The 17,061-nt window shown below is 35.9% G+C and overlaps 1 protein-coding gene across 1 annotated transcript; it reads left to right on the plus strand.

Moving 5' to 3' along the window:
* The first annotated feature begins 12,205 nt into the window (after positions 1-12,205).
* TPS11 (trehalose phosphatase/synthase 11) lies at positions 12,206-15,439 on the plus strand. Its single transcript, XM_079018347.1, has 2 exons — positions 12,206-14,799; positions 14,954-15,439. Exons 1-2 carry the CDS (start codon positions 12,493-12,495, stop codon positions 15,263-15,265), a joined length of 2,619 nt encoding a protein of 872 aa, XP_078874473.1. The 5' UTR covers positions 12,206-12,492; the 3' UTR covers positions 15,266-15,439.
* The last annotated feature ends 1,622 nt before the right edge of the window (positions 15,440-17,061 follow it).

Consider the following 17,061-nt stretch of genomic DNA (forward strand, 5'->3'; position numbering starts at 1 on the left):
GGCAATATGGTTGAAGAACTTCATCGGAGACCTTGGAGGTGTGCCATCTATAAAAGAGCCTATGGAGATTTTATGTGACAGCGAGAGTGCAGTTGCCTTAGCCAAGGAACCAAGGGATCATGGCAGATCCAGACACATCGACAGAAAATGCCACTTCATAAGACATCGGATATAAGAAGAACTCCTCGTAGCAAAAAGGGTATCGTCTGAGGAGAACCCAGCAGATCCCCTCACGAAGGGACTAAGTAGGGTTAAGCACTTACAACATGCGAGGCGCATTAGGCTGAAGGACGATATTAGTTTTAATTATTAGATAGTTTTGAAACTTGTAATAATTGAAATGTAATTGAAATTTGATGATTAAATAAAAGGTGTTTTTTATATATAAGTAATGTTACTATCTTGTGTCAATCATTTACTATTGTTTCACTTTGCATGTTTTGACTTCTAGAATAATTGTATTCTTCAAACTGTCCATAGTCGATCATACGTTGGAAGTAGGTATTGAGGCACGACTGTCATGAATTTGGCTTGTAGATTGTCTGAAGTGTATTAGACATAGCAAAGGATTGCTACAACATTCATGAGTGCTCATAAGGTTTGATTATTGGATAGACCCACGCTCACTTGTATCACTTCATGGAATTTATCTCGAGTGTTCGTGAGACGATAATATCATATAATTCTTCAAACCAAGAGATATGAGTTATTGACTATGAGTTGGTTGTACATTGATAGTACGAAACCGCATTAGTAACTTGATGCTATAAAACGTGTTGTTGTGTACAATTTAACGAGTAGTTAGTACAAGCATATGAGTCGAAGTTTATTTGTTCCTTTTGGTCCTTGGAGGATTGAAAGCGATATCTTGGGCCCCTCGATGATTTTGTTTTGAATTATGTGTTGGGCCCGGTCAGAACTAAATTGATGTGTTCGATTAAGTTCTATGTCAAACAAATCGGAATCGGGCAACAAACTATTGGACAATAAGTATGTCATTGTTCCATGTATTTGTCTGGCTGATATCTTGAGAACAGAGGATTATATGATATCACTTATCTAAAATGGCACGTCACAGTTCGACAGGGGATTTTAAGAGCTATGATTGCTAGTCAGTGTTTTAAGTCATACTTACAGTTATAGTTGTTAGACTTATCCAAGTGGGAGATTGTTGGATTTAGTGTCTAAGCCCATAACTATAATTGGTATGTACTTGACCCGAGAGTAGCATGGTCAATTTGGGTTGCATGTCACTAGAACAATTTATAAGGATGGACTTTTGAGAAGAGGATATTTATGATTTATTAATATATTATAAGTTCTAATATATTAATATGAAATCATATTGTTATTTAATTGGTATTGATCAAAAATTAATTTGGTGATCAAAAGAGACTAATTAAATATAAGGGGTTGATTTGGTAAATCAATCATTCTTATGGTGTGGGCTTATGGTTATTTAGGATGGGCTAAACCAACATAGTAGTCCATGGATAGTCCATGGAGGTTTAACCCATGGATCCCAAGTAAGATGAAAAATCATGCACATTAGGGTTTACATGGATGTAACCCTAATCCTAGCCACGCTATATAAGAATACCCTAAGCTACTAAATCGGCACCTAGTGATCTTTGGAAGAGCATAGCCGATTTTTGTGTGCAAGATATTCTCTCTCAAGTCCTCCATTGTTGGTGGTGGTGTGTGAAGAATTTGAGGCATCACATTTGGGGTGCTAGGCTCTTAAAGGTCCAAGGAAACAAGCTACAAGAAAGGTATGTCATCGAACTAGTTTTTGTTATAAAAGTACCCATGTTTTGTATGCTAGTTAGGGTAATGCTTTGGAAAATCAAATTGCATGTTTAATTAGAGAAAACATACATCCAAAGCATTTAGGGTTGTATGTGTACCTTAAGGTTGTTAGGATGATCAAAACTCATCAGTCTTGGTGTATTCCAAGACTAGGGAACAACACAAGGAGCACCTTTGAGAGCTTCTAGGGGTTTTGAGGCAAGAACGGTTGTATGCCAAGTTCTCAAAGTGTGAGCTTTGGTTTCGAGAGGTCCAATTCTTGGGGCACCTTGTTAATCAAGATGGGATTTTGGTCGATCCAGGCAAGATCGAGGCGGTTACGCAGTGGGAGGTCCCAAAGTCTCCTTCTAAGATCAGAAGTTTCTTGGGATTAGCAGGGTATTATCGCAGATTTATTCAGGACTTATCCAAAATTGCAGTACCCCTCACTCATCTGAAGAGGAAGGGCATGGATTTTCATTGGGGGCCTGAGCAGCAGGCTGTATCTGAGACACTAAGGCAAAAGTTTTGTGAGGCACCAGTGTTGACCCTCCCTGAGGGTATTGAGGACTTTGTGGTATTTTTTTTATGCATCCATCACTGGTCTAGGGGCGATGCTTATGCAACATGGGAGGGATATTGCTTATGTTTCTCGGTAGTTGAATCTACACGAGGTCCATTATCTGTCTCATGATTTGGAGTTGGGAGTAGTGGTGTTTGATCTCAATATTTAGCAGCATTATTTGTATGGGGTCCGATGTACCATTTACACTGATCACAAGAGTTTGAGATATCTTATTGATCAGCCAAATTTCAATATGATACAACGTAGATGGCTTTTGTGATCAAGGATTATGACTGCGGGATTTTGCATCACCCCGGGAAAGCAAATGTGGTCGTTGATGCTTTGAGATGCAAGACGGCTAGTTCTATTGAGAGTTTCTGTATGAGAATATCGGTTGATTCTATGTTTCTTGATTTGATTAAGGAGGCTCAGTCCGAGGGAGTCAAGAAGGATAATTGGAAGCATGAGAGATTGAGGGGTGAGGTGGATAGGTTCGCCATTAATTATTGTGGATTATTGACCCGGTATGGACGAGTTTGGGTGCTAGATTTTGGTGGGGTCAGGCAGACTGTGCTGGAGGAGGCACACAAGACTAGGTTTTCGATACACCCCTAGGCCACCAAGATGTATCGGGATTTGAGGCTTAGTTATTGGTGACCGTGAATGAAAAGGGAGATAGCCTAGTATGTTGAGAGGTACTTGACCTGTCGGATGGTCAAGGCCGAGCACCAGAGACCGCATGACAAGCTGCAACCATTGGAGATTCCCATGTGGAAATGGGAACATATCACTATGGATTTCATCACCAAGCTACCCCGGACGGCTAAGGTATTCGATGCAATATGGGTTATTGCGGACCATTTGACCAAGAGCGTCCACTTTCTAGCCATCCAAGAGAGTTCTTTGGCCGAGAAATTGGCCGATTTGTATTTGCACGAGATTGTTTCTCGACACGGTATTCCAGTCTCCATTGTATCCGATTGAGATGTTCGGTTCACATCTCGTTTTTGGCAGAAATTCCACAAAGAACTGGGTACGAGGTTGCATCCTAGCACTGCATTTCATCCGCATACTGGCGGTCAGAGTGAGCGGACCATTCAGACACTTGAGGACATTTTAAGGGCCAGTGTCATAGATTTTGGTGGGACTGGGACTCCTACTTTCCCTTAGCTGATTTTTCTTACAACAACAACTATCACTCCAGTATCGGGGAGCCGCCTTTCGAGCTACTTTATGGGAGGATGTGTCGTACCCCAATCTATTGGGGAGAGACTGGCCATAGGGTATTGGGAAGGATTGAGGTAGTCCTTCAGACATTAGAGCTCATTCAGAAGATTAGACAGAGGTTGCAGACGGCTCAAAGTGGGCAGAAGAGTTATGGTTAAAAACGTCGATCTCAGTTGGAGTTTTAGGTCGGTGACATGGTTTTGCTGAAGGTATCACCCTGGAAGGGTGTGATACACTTCAAGAAGAGGGGAAAATTGGGACCCCGGTATATCAAGTCATTTCGGGTGAATGCCAATGTTAGAAAGGTAGCTTATAGGTTGGATTTGTCTGAGGAGCTCAGTTAAATTCACAGAACCTTCCATGTTTCACGGTTGCGGAAGTGTGTGGCTGATGATTCAGCGGTTATTCCTTTGGATGATGTTCAAGTTGATGATCGCCTAAATTACATTGAGAGACCGGTGGCGAATTTAGATCGGAAGACGAAGGCCTTGCGTAACAAGGTGGTATCTTTGGTCAAGTTCAGTGGCAGTTGGGAAGGGTTCCGAATGGACATGGGAACCCGATTCGGAGATGCGGGAGCATTACCCGGAATTGTTCGCAGCAGCAGACTTTGAGGACGAAGTCTAGTTCAAGTAGGGGAGAATTGTAACATCCTGACGATGAGGTATTTCCAAATATAACCCTTAAGTATAAAGACTTATAGTATTTAGCCCTTGTGTATGAGGAATTTTGAAAAATTGCCCATAGTGGCATTTTTGTAATTTAAGGTTGAGGTTTAGTACGTTGGGGATACGTGTGCACGTCTAGTATGATGCGCGTACACCAAGTACACAGGGCGTACGTGCGAAGGTCGCAAACCCTAAATTTTAGGGTTTGGACCCTATTTAACCATCTTTATGGCCTCCAACCTCATCTATCATCAGCTTCCAACACCTCCATTCTATTTTAGTAAACCCTATCCATTTGTTTAAGCATTCTTGACCCTTTTGTGTGTTTTTGGTGGTCTTGAAGGAGATAGAAGGAAGTAGAACCACCTTGGGAACTTGAAGAAGCTTTGGATATGGGATTTTCACCTCTCTAGCAACCTCTAAGAGGTATAAAGTTTCAAACTTGTCTTGTATTTCATTAGATCTTGCTAAGTCCTTGATTCATGAGCATTTTGTCCTAAGTCTTGACCTTTTGGAGTATGGCATGCTCTAGTCCATTCTAGCTGTCCTTTCAGATATTTTGAAGGGTTTAGATGCATAAAAATAGGGTTTTTGGTCTTAATCATTTCCATGCATGTGTTTGATTGTATTAATGGGCTAAGAGGGTGGGGTTTTTAGCATTTAGCACTTATTGGCCATGCAAGACCATAAAGTTGGAAACTTTATGGTCAAGGATGATATTTGGGACTTGGATCTACATTTTGGTTGTAATAGCTCAAGTATTAAGCTCTTAACTCTTTAGATGGAGAACAAGTTTTGTAAGTTGGGTGTACCAGTTGGTACGTTGCACGTATGCAATTTGAGCTCTGACTCCTTGGACAGTGAGTACGCCCCGCGTACGAGGGCTGAGTTGACTCAACTAGGCTAAGGCATCTAATTTCGTTGATTTTGACTTATTTTGACCAAGGGTATTTTGGGAAATTGTTATTAATTTAGAATGGGAAATGTTTTGATTATTGGGGGTCGGGTAGAGCCACTTGTCGGACCAGAGATTCATTCAGACTATATTCGGACTGAGAGGTGAGTTTTGCTCATTATACTTATGGGTCGAAAGCACCAAGGCCGACCCATTGGATTAGGTATCCTGTTTTGTTGTATGTTGTTATGCGGAGTTATGTGGTACTGGTTATGTGATTAGACTGGTAGATCTGTAGGACTACCTATGTTTGTTGTATTTTATTGAGAATGTTATGTATTGATATGTTATGGTTTATTAGGTGCATGCGAACCATTTGAGATTGAAGGTCAAGATACCTAGGGTGGTCCGGATAGGCTGAAGGCCTGCGAGGCAGTCCAGTCAGGCCGAAGGCCCAGAGAGCGTTCTAGATAGGTTGAAGGCCTGGTAAGACGGTCCAGTTGTGATGAAGGCTCTGTATGCATGCTATTGTTTGTTATCTTATGTGGTGGTACCGTGAGAGAACTCACTAAGCATTGACTTACAGTTTTAGTTTTGTTTCAGGTACTTCTAAGGATCGTGGCAAGGCGAATGTGTGATTGTGCACATCATTCAGTTTTATGTTATTTGGATTTTTGAGACACTCTGTTTTCTAAGAAACACTTTTGAAACAATGGTTTTGTAAACTTTATGGATTGAATTGTTGTTTTTGAAAAGCTAAAATTTATAGTGATTTTGGAACGTTACAAACTCTTAATATAATTCAGAAAAATAGTTCAAAAACTGATTACAATCTCTCTCTCTCTCTCTCTCTCTCTCTATATATATATATATATATATATATATATATATATATATATATATATATATATTGTCGATTATGACTTTCTAATTTGTATGTAACTAGGAGACAATATGTCATATAAGAGACTTGCTTCTTCCCTAAGCTAGCTAGAATTGCTTGAGTCCGGAGCGACTTCTTAAGACTCATTGTTGCCTAAAGAATGACCTTCCTATTACCTTTTGGTATATGGAAGGTTAGAACCAGAAATTGGCTAAAAGAGACGACCACTAGATCATGTTAGAACCAATTTCAAAATCTCCTTTGATTTATTTAATTAGTACTTACTATTCAATGTACTCAAAAAATCTTATATATGGATTCAAACCATCAAAATAAATTTGTTACATTATTAAACATGTTTGGTATTAGGGGTGAGCAAACCCGAACCAAGAAACCGAGAAACCGACAAAAACCGACGAAACCGAAACCGAAAAAACCGAAACCGAATCAAAACCGACGGTGTGGGTTTTAAATTTGTAAAAACCGACTTTTCGGGTTCGGTTTCGGTTTTGCCCCCAGAAACCGACCCAACAACCCGAGAAACCGACCCAGCAAACCCGCAAACCCGATGCTTTTTACTGAGTATTTTATGTTTATATATATATATATATATATATATATATATATATATATATATATATATATATATATATATATATATATATATATTAAAAAAATAAAAATAAATAAAAGAAGCTTAGGTGTTTTTTTAATTATTTAACTAATTGTTACATTTCTGGAAAATGGGTTCAAACCCAAAACCCATGGGTTTAAACCCAAAAACCGTAAGTGTATGGGTTGAACCCAAGAAACCGAGAAACCGCCCAAACCGATATCAGAAACCGAGAAACCGAACCGACCAGAAACCGACCCTATTGGGTTCTGAAAACCAGAAACCGATCATTTACGGGTTGGGTTGGGTTGGGGTCCAAAACCGATCCAAACCGACCCATGCACAGCCCTATTTGGTATCATCAACTTTCAACAAACTTCAAAATAAACTTCAAATTAATCCCGCGACTTTTGACAAGGAACTTTTAGGGACTAACTATCTAACAAATCCAACTTTCTTGATTTCACTTATCTTTGCTATTCAACTTTTTTTTTTAAAAAAAAAAGGTTTTATAAGACCAGAAACATGTTTAGAATGTCTATCTATCCCCTTTTCACTAAAAGCTCACAAAATGCATTAAAATCTCATTTTCGGTTTAAACCCAACATAAACATGTCCCAACTTTGAAAATGAATTAAATTTCATGAAACTTTGGTTTTATCATTGGAACAACTTTACATACCTTTTGTCTGCAAGTCCTTTTCATTCCAGCCTTTATGTTCCAATAAAACCATTCAATTAAAGTTTTGAAACAAAAGTCTATATTTTGAGGAAATCAACTATTTTATATTATTCTTTAAATTACCATATTACACATGTTTCTATAGAAACATTTACAATTATTAATTATAATGCCACTTTTAATATCCTAATCCTAACCATCCTTCTAAAACTTAGTTGGTAACATATAACTTAAGGAATAATTACAAAGAGTAAATTACACAAATCGTTCCTATGGTTTAGGATAATTTGTGCGTTTGATCCTTATTTTATTTTTTTAACTCGAAAAGGTCCCTACTATTTGTTTTTTGTACGTACTTGGTCCCTATCTTACCTAAAAAATACTATTTTGCCCTTCATTTTTGTAATTTATTTAAACAAACACACCTAACCCCACTCTCACCTTATCTTACCTGTTCCACCATTTTTCCCTATTTAAATAATAGTTTTTTAGGTAAGACATGGACCAAACGTGTACCAAAAACAATCAGTATGAACTTTCCGAATTAAAAAAATAAATTAAGAATCAAACACATAAATTACCTCTAACCATAAGGACCGTTCGTGTAATTTACTCAATTACAAAGTAACTAAAATGACATTGTTAACCAACCTTAATTTCTAAAAAAATATCACCACTTTTTGATGGCCACATTGTGAATTGCAAAAATATTTTTTGAACGATTCTACCACCAAAAAAAATATTTAAAAATATATTGCAAAATTCAGTCTTATAATGTGCTTTATATATATATATATATATATATATATATATATATATATATATATATATATATATATATATATATATATATATATGGGTAAAGTGAATATACCTAACAACCTTATATAAGCTTAGGTACCTAACCTCATCAAACTACGTCATTTTGCATTAAATTTTCATTGTAATTATCCAAGGTTCTTAAACTTAATCCCTAAACTTGATTTACTTCAAAAAAATTTGGAAATTCATCATTATATTTCTCCTGCATCCTTTCGTTTGTAGTGATAGGATATAAAGCCCATCAGGTGGTATTCGATAGAAAGACGTGATGTAAAAGAAAGATATTGATGAAAGTCCAAAGATTTTGGAAGCAATCAAGTTATGAGGTTAAAGTTTAAGAACCTTAGGCAATTACAATATAAATATCATACAAACCGATGTGGTATTATGGAGTTAGGTACCTAAACTTATATAAGGTTGTTAGGTATATTCACTTTTCCATATATATATATATATATATATATATATATATATATATATATATATATATATATATATATATAACTTTTCTTCATTTTCTTTTTAAATAATTTTATTGTAGTAGCTATTAGAAAACAATTTTGCAATTTGCAATAAGATATATTACAAAATTTATTGTCATTTTATTATTAAAAGAAAATCAAAAACAAACATTTTGTTAGATTTACGAATAAACGTGAGGCGGGCGCACCCGAGAAGTGGGTCCACTCTCACTCCCGCCGGCTGTCATGTTTATCTCGACAAGTCATCACCTCCACGTGTCAGTTTCCAAATTCCTAACCTTTTTCTACTAATGCCAATGATATTTTCGTTTTAGCCCTCGGTTATATAATTATTGCCCATATCCTACATTCTTTTACCAAAAAATGACAATTCAGTCATTCAGCCATTTTTAATTGGACTTTCAAGTTTCAACCGTGTCTATCCTAACAAATTTTCCAATTATCTTTATATCAAATATAATAATAGCGTTTTTATTTAATATATTTTTATCGATGCATGGACAACCAATGTATAATTTTTATTAAAAAAGTCCCTTATTAATAATTAATAAATATTAAATAGAAAATATTATACTGTTTACAAGGATTTACTGTATTTCAAGAACTCATTTAATAAATTAATTAAATAGATGTTCGTATAAGTATATTTATAAATTAATAAAATATTAGGTTTATATAATAAGTAAATTATATAAATATATTCATGCAATATAATAAATATATTATAATTATATGTTATTATTAGGTTATAGGCCCACAATATATGTGTGGCTTTGCAAGTGCCCTTATTAGTTATGTGAAATGGCTAAACTCACTTGTAGAACCTTTGCCTCATCGATGTTGTTGGTCTCACAGGCAAAGTATACTTTTGCAAAAAAGCTCACACTGTTTCGTGACAACAAGCAATATCACCTTTTTATTTAAGTTTTTTAGTAATCATTTGAAAGTTGAGGTTATATGACCTTTTGTTATAAAGAGATTTTATAAACACTTTTTTTTAATAAAATGTCAAATAAAGTAAAAATTATACAACACTAACAAATCAAACATAAACCTTTATTTGATACTTTTGACATAGGGTATAACCAATAGTCTATAACTTTCAAAAGTTATCAATTTGGAACAATTTTTGAACAGAAAGAAAGTAGAATATAAACATTTAAACTGTCTATGAAAATTTGATATAACTTGTAATTTCAAATGCCATAGCACCTCATTGTTCAAATATCTAAAATTAAATAACATTATGAATCATATCGTCTCGACGGTTCACGTTAACTTGTATCATAGCTCATATAAGAGGTTAATCACAGATCAGTTGTTCAAAAATTTTAAAGTCTTTACATCTATTTATTTCAACTAAATCTGCTGAAGGAGAGAACATATATAGATGATTAATATAGGGAAAATGGTCCAAAATGATAACCAATAATAAAAAATTTACCCACCAGGTGACTGAAATTTTAATTGCACCCAATTGGTCAACAAAAATTTTTTTGTTGTTTATTACTAGTTGTGAGACTCATGTATTAAATAAGTTTATTCAAAAAAAATACACATGAAGATCTAACAATTTAGAAAATTTTAATTTATAAGAAAAAAGAAAATTATTTAATTATTAAAATTAAAGTGTTTATTTATCTTATAATTTAATTTAATAATTTAAATACATAAACAAATAAAATAATTTGATTCAATTTAAAATTTTAGAAATTATAAAAAAAATGAATTGATGAATAGAACATGCATTTATTATTATATTTATTATATTTAAATATAATATAAATTTTAATAAAATGGAAAAAATCACAATGACATATAGATATAATTTAATCTAAATTTACCACAAAATGACATGTGACATAATATATATATATATATATATATATATATATATATATATATATATATATATATAAAAGAGGATAATAAGTGGCAAAAATGATTTTTATTTATTAGAATAAATATCATTGATATCGGAGATAGCCGGTTACCAACCTACGTGGAGTCCACGTTACCGGTTGTGTCTATGTAATCTATGGTATAATATAACAGAAAAGAAAATTTTGCTAGTCAATTAAATACAATTATAGTATAACTTTAGTGACTTAAAAAACAAATAAAATGTTATTGGTTGTCATGTTATGACATTTTCATAGAATATATTAAAAAGTTTTAAACACTATATATATATATATATATATATATATATATATATATATATATATATATATATATATATATATATATATATATATATAATCTTCAATTTTGCATCAACTTACTTGTCTTAAAAATATTCATATGAGCCATATGACAGTTAAAATATTTTTCAACGAGATTTTTTTTTCTAAATTCTTGTTAAAGCCCATATAACTATCTTTAAGACTTAACAATTTAAGCATTATGTTTTCAAAGATATTAAAAATTATTTTGTTTATTACATTATCTTTTTCCCAAACCAGTCCACTAAATATAAATTGTTAAGTCTTAGAAACAATTATATGGGTTTAATAATGAAGTTACAAGTAAATGAAAAATTGTCATAGAAAAATATCTTAATTGCCTTATGGCCGGTCTGAATTTTTTAAGATAAGTAAGTTGAGGCAAAATCGAAGATTTTGGATATATAAATGGTGTTTAAAAGTTTTTTAATAATTTTTCTATGAAATGTCATAAAATGGCAACCAATAACATTTTATTTGTTTTTTTAAGCCACTAAACTTATATAATTGCATCCAATTAACCAACAAACTTTTTTTAATTGCTCATATCAATTAACTAATAGAATAAAGACTCATACAAATTAATCATATGTCGGAAACTAGATTTGAACCGGTGACACGAGGATTTTCAGTCCTTTGCTCTACCAACTAAGCTATCCCACCTATTCTTTATATCTCATATTCATTTTCATTTTACTAGAGAACTTCGTTCTATTATATCATCAAATTACATGAACACAACCAGTGACATGAATTCCACATGAATTAATAACTGACTATCACCGATATTAATTGTATAATATAACAAAAAAAAAGTTTGTTGATTAATTGGGCGAAGTTAAAACTTCAGTGAACTAGTTGGTAGATTTTATATTTTCCCATTAATATGTACGATATAGGTATAGAAATATAGTTAATTTGATATCCTTGGTTGTTATCATGAAAACCATGTGGGTATATCTGGTATGTCTCTTAAACTATAAGGGGTTAAACTGTAATCTTGTAAACTAAATAAAATGCTCACTTTTCCAAGTCCAAACTTACTAAATCCACAAGAATTTACAAGTTTTAATACAAAAAACACAAATCAGTAAAAGACTAACGTTCTGGTTCTAGTCTCTACAGACTTGGCAACATTATTAGACAAATCAAAAACGATCAAGCTATAGAACTTGTACGCGATGCAGGAGGATTTGTACTTTGAGGTGATAACCAGTTAGCGAAAGAGAGAGAGAAAAGGAGAGAGAGTCGGTTACAGTTAGAAGGTGAAAGGAATTGATGATGAAGAAACCGGGTCAAATGTTGACCCGAATTCTGTTCCCGTTTTTTTATTCAAATTAGTCTTTAATTTAAAGGTTTTTTATTGATTTCAGCAAGTAAAGTCGGTCTCTCTACTTCCTTTCGTTCTTATCCTCTTCACCATACCACCACCTTCTTCCTCTTTGCGTTTAATCTACAAATCTTTTCCAATTCGAATTCGAATTCCCCCAATTCCCATGAAACCCCCATGTCTGGTTTCTTTTCATTATTCAAATATCCATTCACAGCTCTGTAATACCCACTTATAGCATCATCTTTCAAGAAATCAAAATCTCATTGTTTTTCAGTCATTTCTGTTGACAAATCTTGATTTTCTGTTATAATGTTGTCAAGATCATCGTTTAATCTGCTTAACCTTGACGATTATTCGTGCGTTGCTGATCGCGCTCGAATACCCAGAATCATGACGGTGCCCGGAATTCTGACGGAGTTTGAAGAAGATAACATTGCCGGCAACGGGGAAACGAGAACGAGAACGGGAACGGAAACGGAAACGGATCAGGTATCCGACGTCGTTTCATCTGTTACTCCTGAACGCCGGATCATCGTTGCAAATCAGTTACCGGTGAAAGCCCACCGCGACGGAGAAACGAACAAATGGGTGTTCGAATACGACCCAGACGCACTAGTGCTCCAACTGAAATCCGGGTTCGGACCTGACGTTGAGTGCGTTTACGTCGGATCCCTACCCGCCGATATCGACCCGTCGGAGCAAGAAGAAGTCGCTCAAACGTTGTTGGACAAGTTCCGGTGCGTTCCCACCTTCTTATCTCTAGAAATCCAGAACAAATTCTACCATGGATTCTGTAAACATTACCTTTGGCCTCTGTTTCATTACATGTTACCCGTGACCCTAACCCATGGAGTACGGTTCGATCGGGTCGCATGGCAAGCTTATGTCTCTGCTAACAAAGTATTCGCAGACAAAGTAATGGAAGTAATCAACCCAGATGAAGATTACGTCTGGATACACGATTATCATCTCATGGTGATGCCCACTTTCTTGAGGAAAAGATTTCACAGAGTTCGGGTCGGCTTCTTCTTGCACAGCCCCTTTCCCTCATCCGAAATCTACCGAACTTTACCTGTTCGTGACGAAATCCTTCGAGCTCTATTGAATTGCGATCTAATCGGATTCCACACATTCGATTACGCCAGACATTTCCTTTCATGTTGTAGCAGAATGTTCGGACTCGATTACAAGTCTAAAAGAGGCTACATCGGCCTCGAATACTACGGAAGAACAGTGAGTATCAAGATTTTACCAGTCGGAATCCATATGGGTCAGATAGAATCCGTCAAATCATCGATCAAAACAGCCAAAAAAGTCGAAGAATTAAAGAAAAAATACCAAGGGAAACAAGTAATTTTGGGTGTCGATGATATGGATATGTTCAAAGGAATCAGCTTGAAGTTCTTAGCCATGGGACAACTCTTGGAAGACTACCCTTCACTCAGAGGCTCCGTCGTCCTGGTTCAGATCGTGAATCCGGCTCGCAGCCGTGGCCATGACATTCAAGAAGTCGAATACGAAACCCGAAAGGTGGCTCACGAGGTTAACCAGAAGTTCAGTCAAGATGGATACGAACCCATCGTGTTCGTCAATGGTCCAGTTTCAACCCAAGATAAGGTCGCATACTACGCCATTTCCGAATGTGTTGTAGTGAATGCTGTTCGCGATGGTATGAATTTGGTTCCTTATAAGTACACAGTCTCAAGACAAAGTAGTCCCGAGTTAGATAAAGCATTAGGGATTGATGAAAACGAATCGAAAGAGAGAAAAAGTGTGATTATTGTATCGGAGTTTATCGGGTGTTCGCCGTCGTTAAGCGGCGCGATTAGGGTTAATCCATGGAACATCGATTCAGTGACGGAGGCGATGAGTTTAGCGCTCACGATGCCGGATAACGAGAAGAAACTCCGGCACGAGAAGCATTACAAGTACGTTAGTTCTCATAACGTTGGATATTGGGCGAAAAGTTTCGATCAAGATCTGGAGAGGGCGTGTAAGGAGCATTTTCACAAACGGTGTTGGGGGGTTGGGTTCGGATTAGGGTTTCGAGTGGTGGCGCTAGGGTTTAATTTCAGGAAACTTTCCGTCGAACACATCGTTTCTTCTTACAAAAAGACAAATTCCCGGTTGATTCTACTGGATTACGACGGAACAGTGATGCCGCAAGCATCTGTCGATAAAACTCCAAGCAAAGAAGTGATTTCGATTTTGAATGTTCTCTCCGGCGACCCAAAGAACGTGGTGTTCATCGTTAGTGGAAGAGGGAAAGACTCGTTGAGCAAATGGTTTGATTCGTGTAAGAATCTTGGGTTGTCGGCGGAGCATGGGTGGTTGACGAGGTGGAAGGGTGATTCTGAGTGGGAATGTTGTGGTGGTTTAGCGGTGGATGCTGATTGGAAGAAGGTGGCGCTGCCGGTGATGGAGCATTATACTCAGGCGACCGATGGATCTTGTATTGAGCAAAAAGAGAGTGCTTTGGTTTGGCATCATCAAGAAGCTGACCCTGATTTTGGCACGTGGCAAGCTAAGGAGCTTCTTGATCATCTTGAAAGTGTACTTGCAAATGAACCTGTTGTTGTGAAACGTGGTCAGCAGATCGTGGAGGTGAATCCACAGGTAAATCTTTTCTTACTTTTGGAATCATTGTTAGGGGCATAAAATGTTAATTCGGTTTTTTAAAGGGTAGAAACTATAAATTACAAACTTTGTAGTAGTATACAAACTGACGTTTTTTTTATGGATTCTAACTGATTGACTGTTTTTTTTGTAGGGTGTGAGCAAAGGGGCGGTAGTGGAGAGTTTGATTACGAGTATGCAAAGTAAAGGAAAGCCGTTGGATTTCGTGTTATGCATCGGAGATGATCGGTCGGATGAGGAAATGTTTGAGAAAATTGCGAATTCGGTTTCTTTACAAGGGATTGCGGAAGTGTTTGCTTGTACAGTTGGACAAAAGCCGAGTATGGCAAAATACTATCTTGATGACACAGTAGATGTCATCAAGATGCTTCATGGACTCGAAGCTGCTTCGAGTCAAGCCCCAAAAGGTTTGGGACTTGGGGTCTCGTTTGAAACAAGTGTTTGAAAAGTTATGGGTGGTTTTCGGTTTATGTTTTTCTTTTTTAGTGTTTGAATCTTTTTTTTTTTTTTTTTTTTTTTTTTTACTTTTGGTGGTTGTTATGTAGACACACATAATCTCGTTGTACAGAGCGTATACACATGGTTTTTACTTTTGTTTATGGAAGTTCTTTTGTTCGTCGCTTTGGGGTTCTTTATTTTAACCTTATATATAAAGTGAGATTTATGTGTTAACTTTCTTGCTTTAATAATATCAAAATAACTTTTAGAAAGTAGTGATTTATGGCAAAAGTATTAAAAAAAAAAAAAAACGTTCGATAATTACAATGACTATCATACTATGGGAGTCCATCTTAAATGACATGTGGATTATCATATATGTTGTCGAGGGTATGTAGGGGCGGACATATGATTTTATTCTAAGGGTGTCACGGGAAAATCAAGGGTTGCACGATAGTAGAAAAAAAATTCAAAAGAATTTGAAAAGTTTATACTGCGTCCGGAAAAATCAGGTGTTGCATGGATGGAGTTATATATTTGTGTATTGATAAGACCATTCACTATTTCTTGAAGCTCAATCTCTTGTACCCTATATTAAATCTCCAGTGAGGGTATGATTTAATTTGGTATTTAGGCGATAAATCTACAAGAGATAATGGAGAATATGTTTAATAGATTATACATCGTTATAAATACGAGGAACGATGATGTTTTCAACTTTTGCTCATATTTGTTCCTCTTTATCATAGTAGCAAGGCTTGTTAAATGTAGAATTGTAAACACTACATGATCATTGGCTAAATGTTCATCTTTTAAGTGGTTTGGAAGTTGGAACCTGTTCTGGTTGTATTGTCTTTATGGTTAAGGTATCACCACATTGCCTTCCATTGGGCTTTAGCAAGCCCAAATATTGTTGGTAACCGAATGACATAAATATTCAGTAATATAAATTAATGATGGGGATAAACAATTAGGTTATGTTATTAATCATGGGATAAATAATTTGGTTGTTGACATAAAAGCTTTTATATTTTTATGAAATGTATGGTTATGTTTTAATTCTGTTTTTATGTTCATTCATGTCTATATTTGTTTAATTTTGTTCATTTTAACTTTTAAACAAGTTTTGCATCCTCTTAGCGGGTCACCAAACCATAAAAGCCATAATATTTACATGAAACGTGTGGTTTTGCCACCACACCACCACACTCTGCCATTGCCACCGCCACCACCTCCCATCTCCGACACCATCTTAATCACACTTTTCGCCTTCACCACCATCCCCACAGACGAAACTCTAGTCGCCTCTATTAGACGATTCCAACGATTCCAACGACAATCCGACGATGATGCAGATCTGAATCAAATGGAATGTGTGTCAATTTCATGGTTTGTGTATGTCAACTTCTGTAGCTATGTGTGTTTCGTGTCGATTTCTGATGGTGATGGCCAGTGGTGGTGGATTGTGTGTGTTTATGTGGATTTCTAATGGTGGTGGCCAGTGGTGGTGCTTTGTATGTGTTTGTGCTAATTTCCCAGTGGTGGTGGTGGTGGTTTATATGTGTTTGTGTTTGATTTCTTGATGGTGGTGAACAGTACTCGTGGCAGTGGTTGTGGTGGAAGATAGTGGTGATGGTTGTAGCAGAGCAGGTGCTAGTAGACGGTGTTGTTAGTGGCAGAGGTTAGTAATGGAAAAGTGTGGTGGCAGGTAGGGATAGTAAAGGTGTTGGGTGGTGGTGCTGGTGGAAGAGTGTGATGGTGGCAAAATTACACATTTCATGTAAATATAACGACATTATGGCT

The sequence above is a fragment of the Lactuca serriola genome, chromosome 8 (assembly GCF_051521515.1).
Source record: "Lactuca serriola cultivar US96UC23 chromosome 8, Lser_US96UC23_V15, whole genome shotgun sequence".
NCBI classification, from domain to species: domain Eukaryota; kingdom Viridiplantae; phylum Streptophyta; class Magnoliopsida; order Asterales; family Asteraceae; genus Lactuca; species Lactuca serriola.

Bases quoted from the DNA above. Each gene is read 5' to 3' on its own strand.
- TPS11 (XM_079018347.1), top strand. From the start codon at position 12,493: ATGTTGTCAAGATCATCGTTTAATCTGCTTAACCTTGACGATTATTCG. The intron at 14,800-14,953 runs GTAAATCTTTTC...TTTTTTTTGTAG, and splicing joins TCGTGGAGGTGAATCCACAG to GGTGTGAGCAAAGGGGCGGT.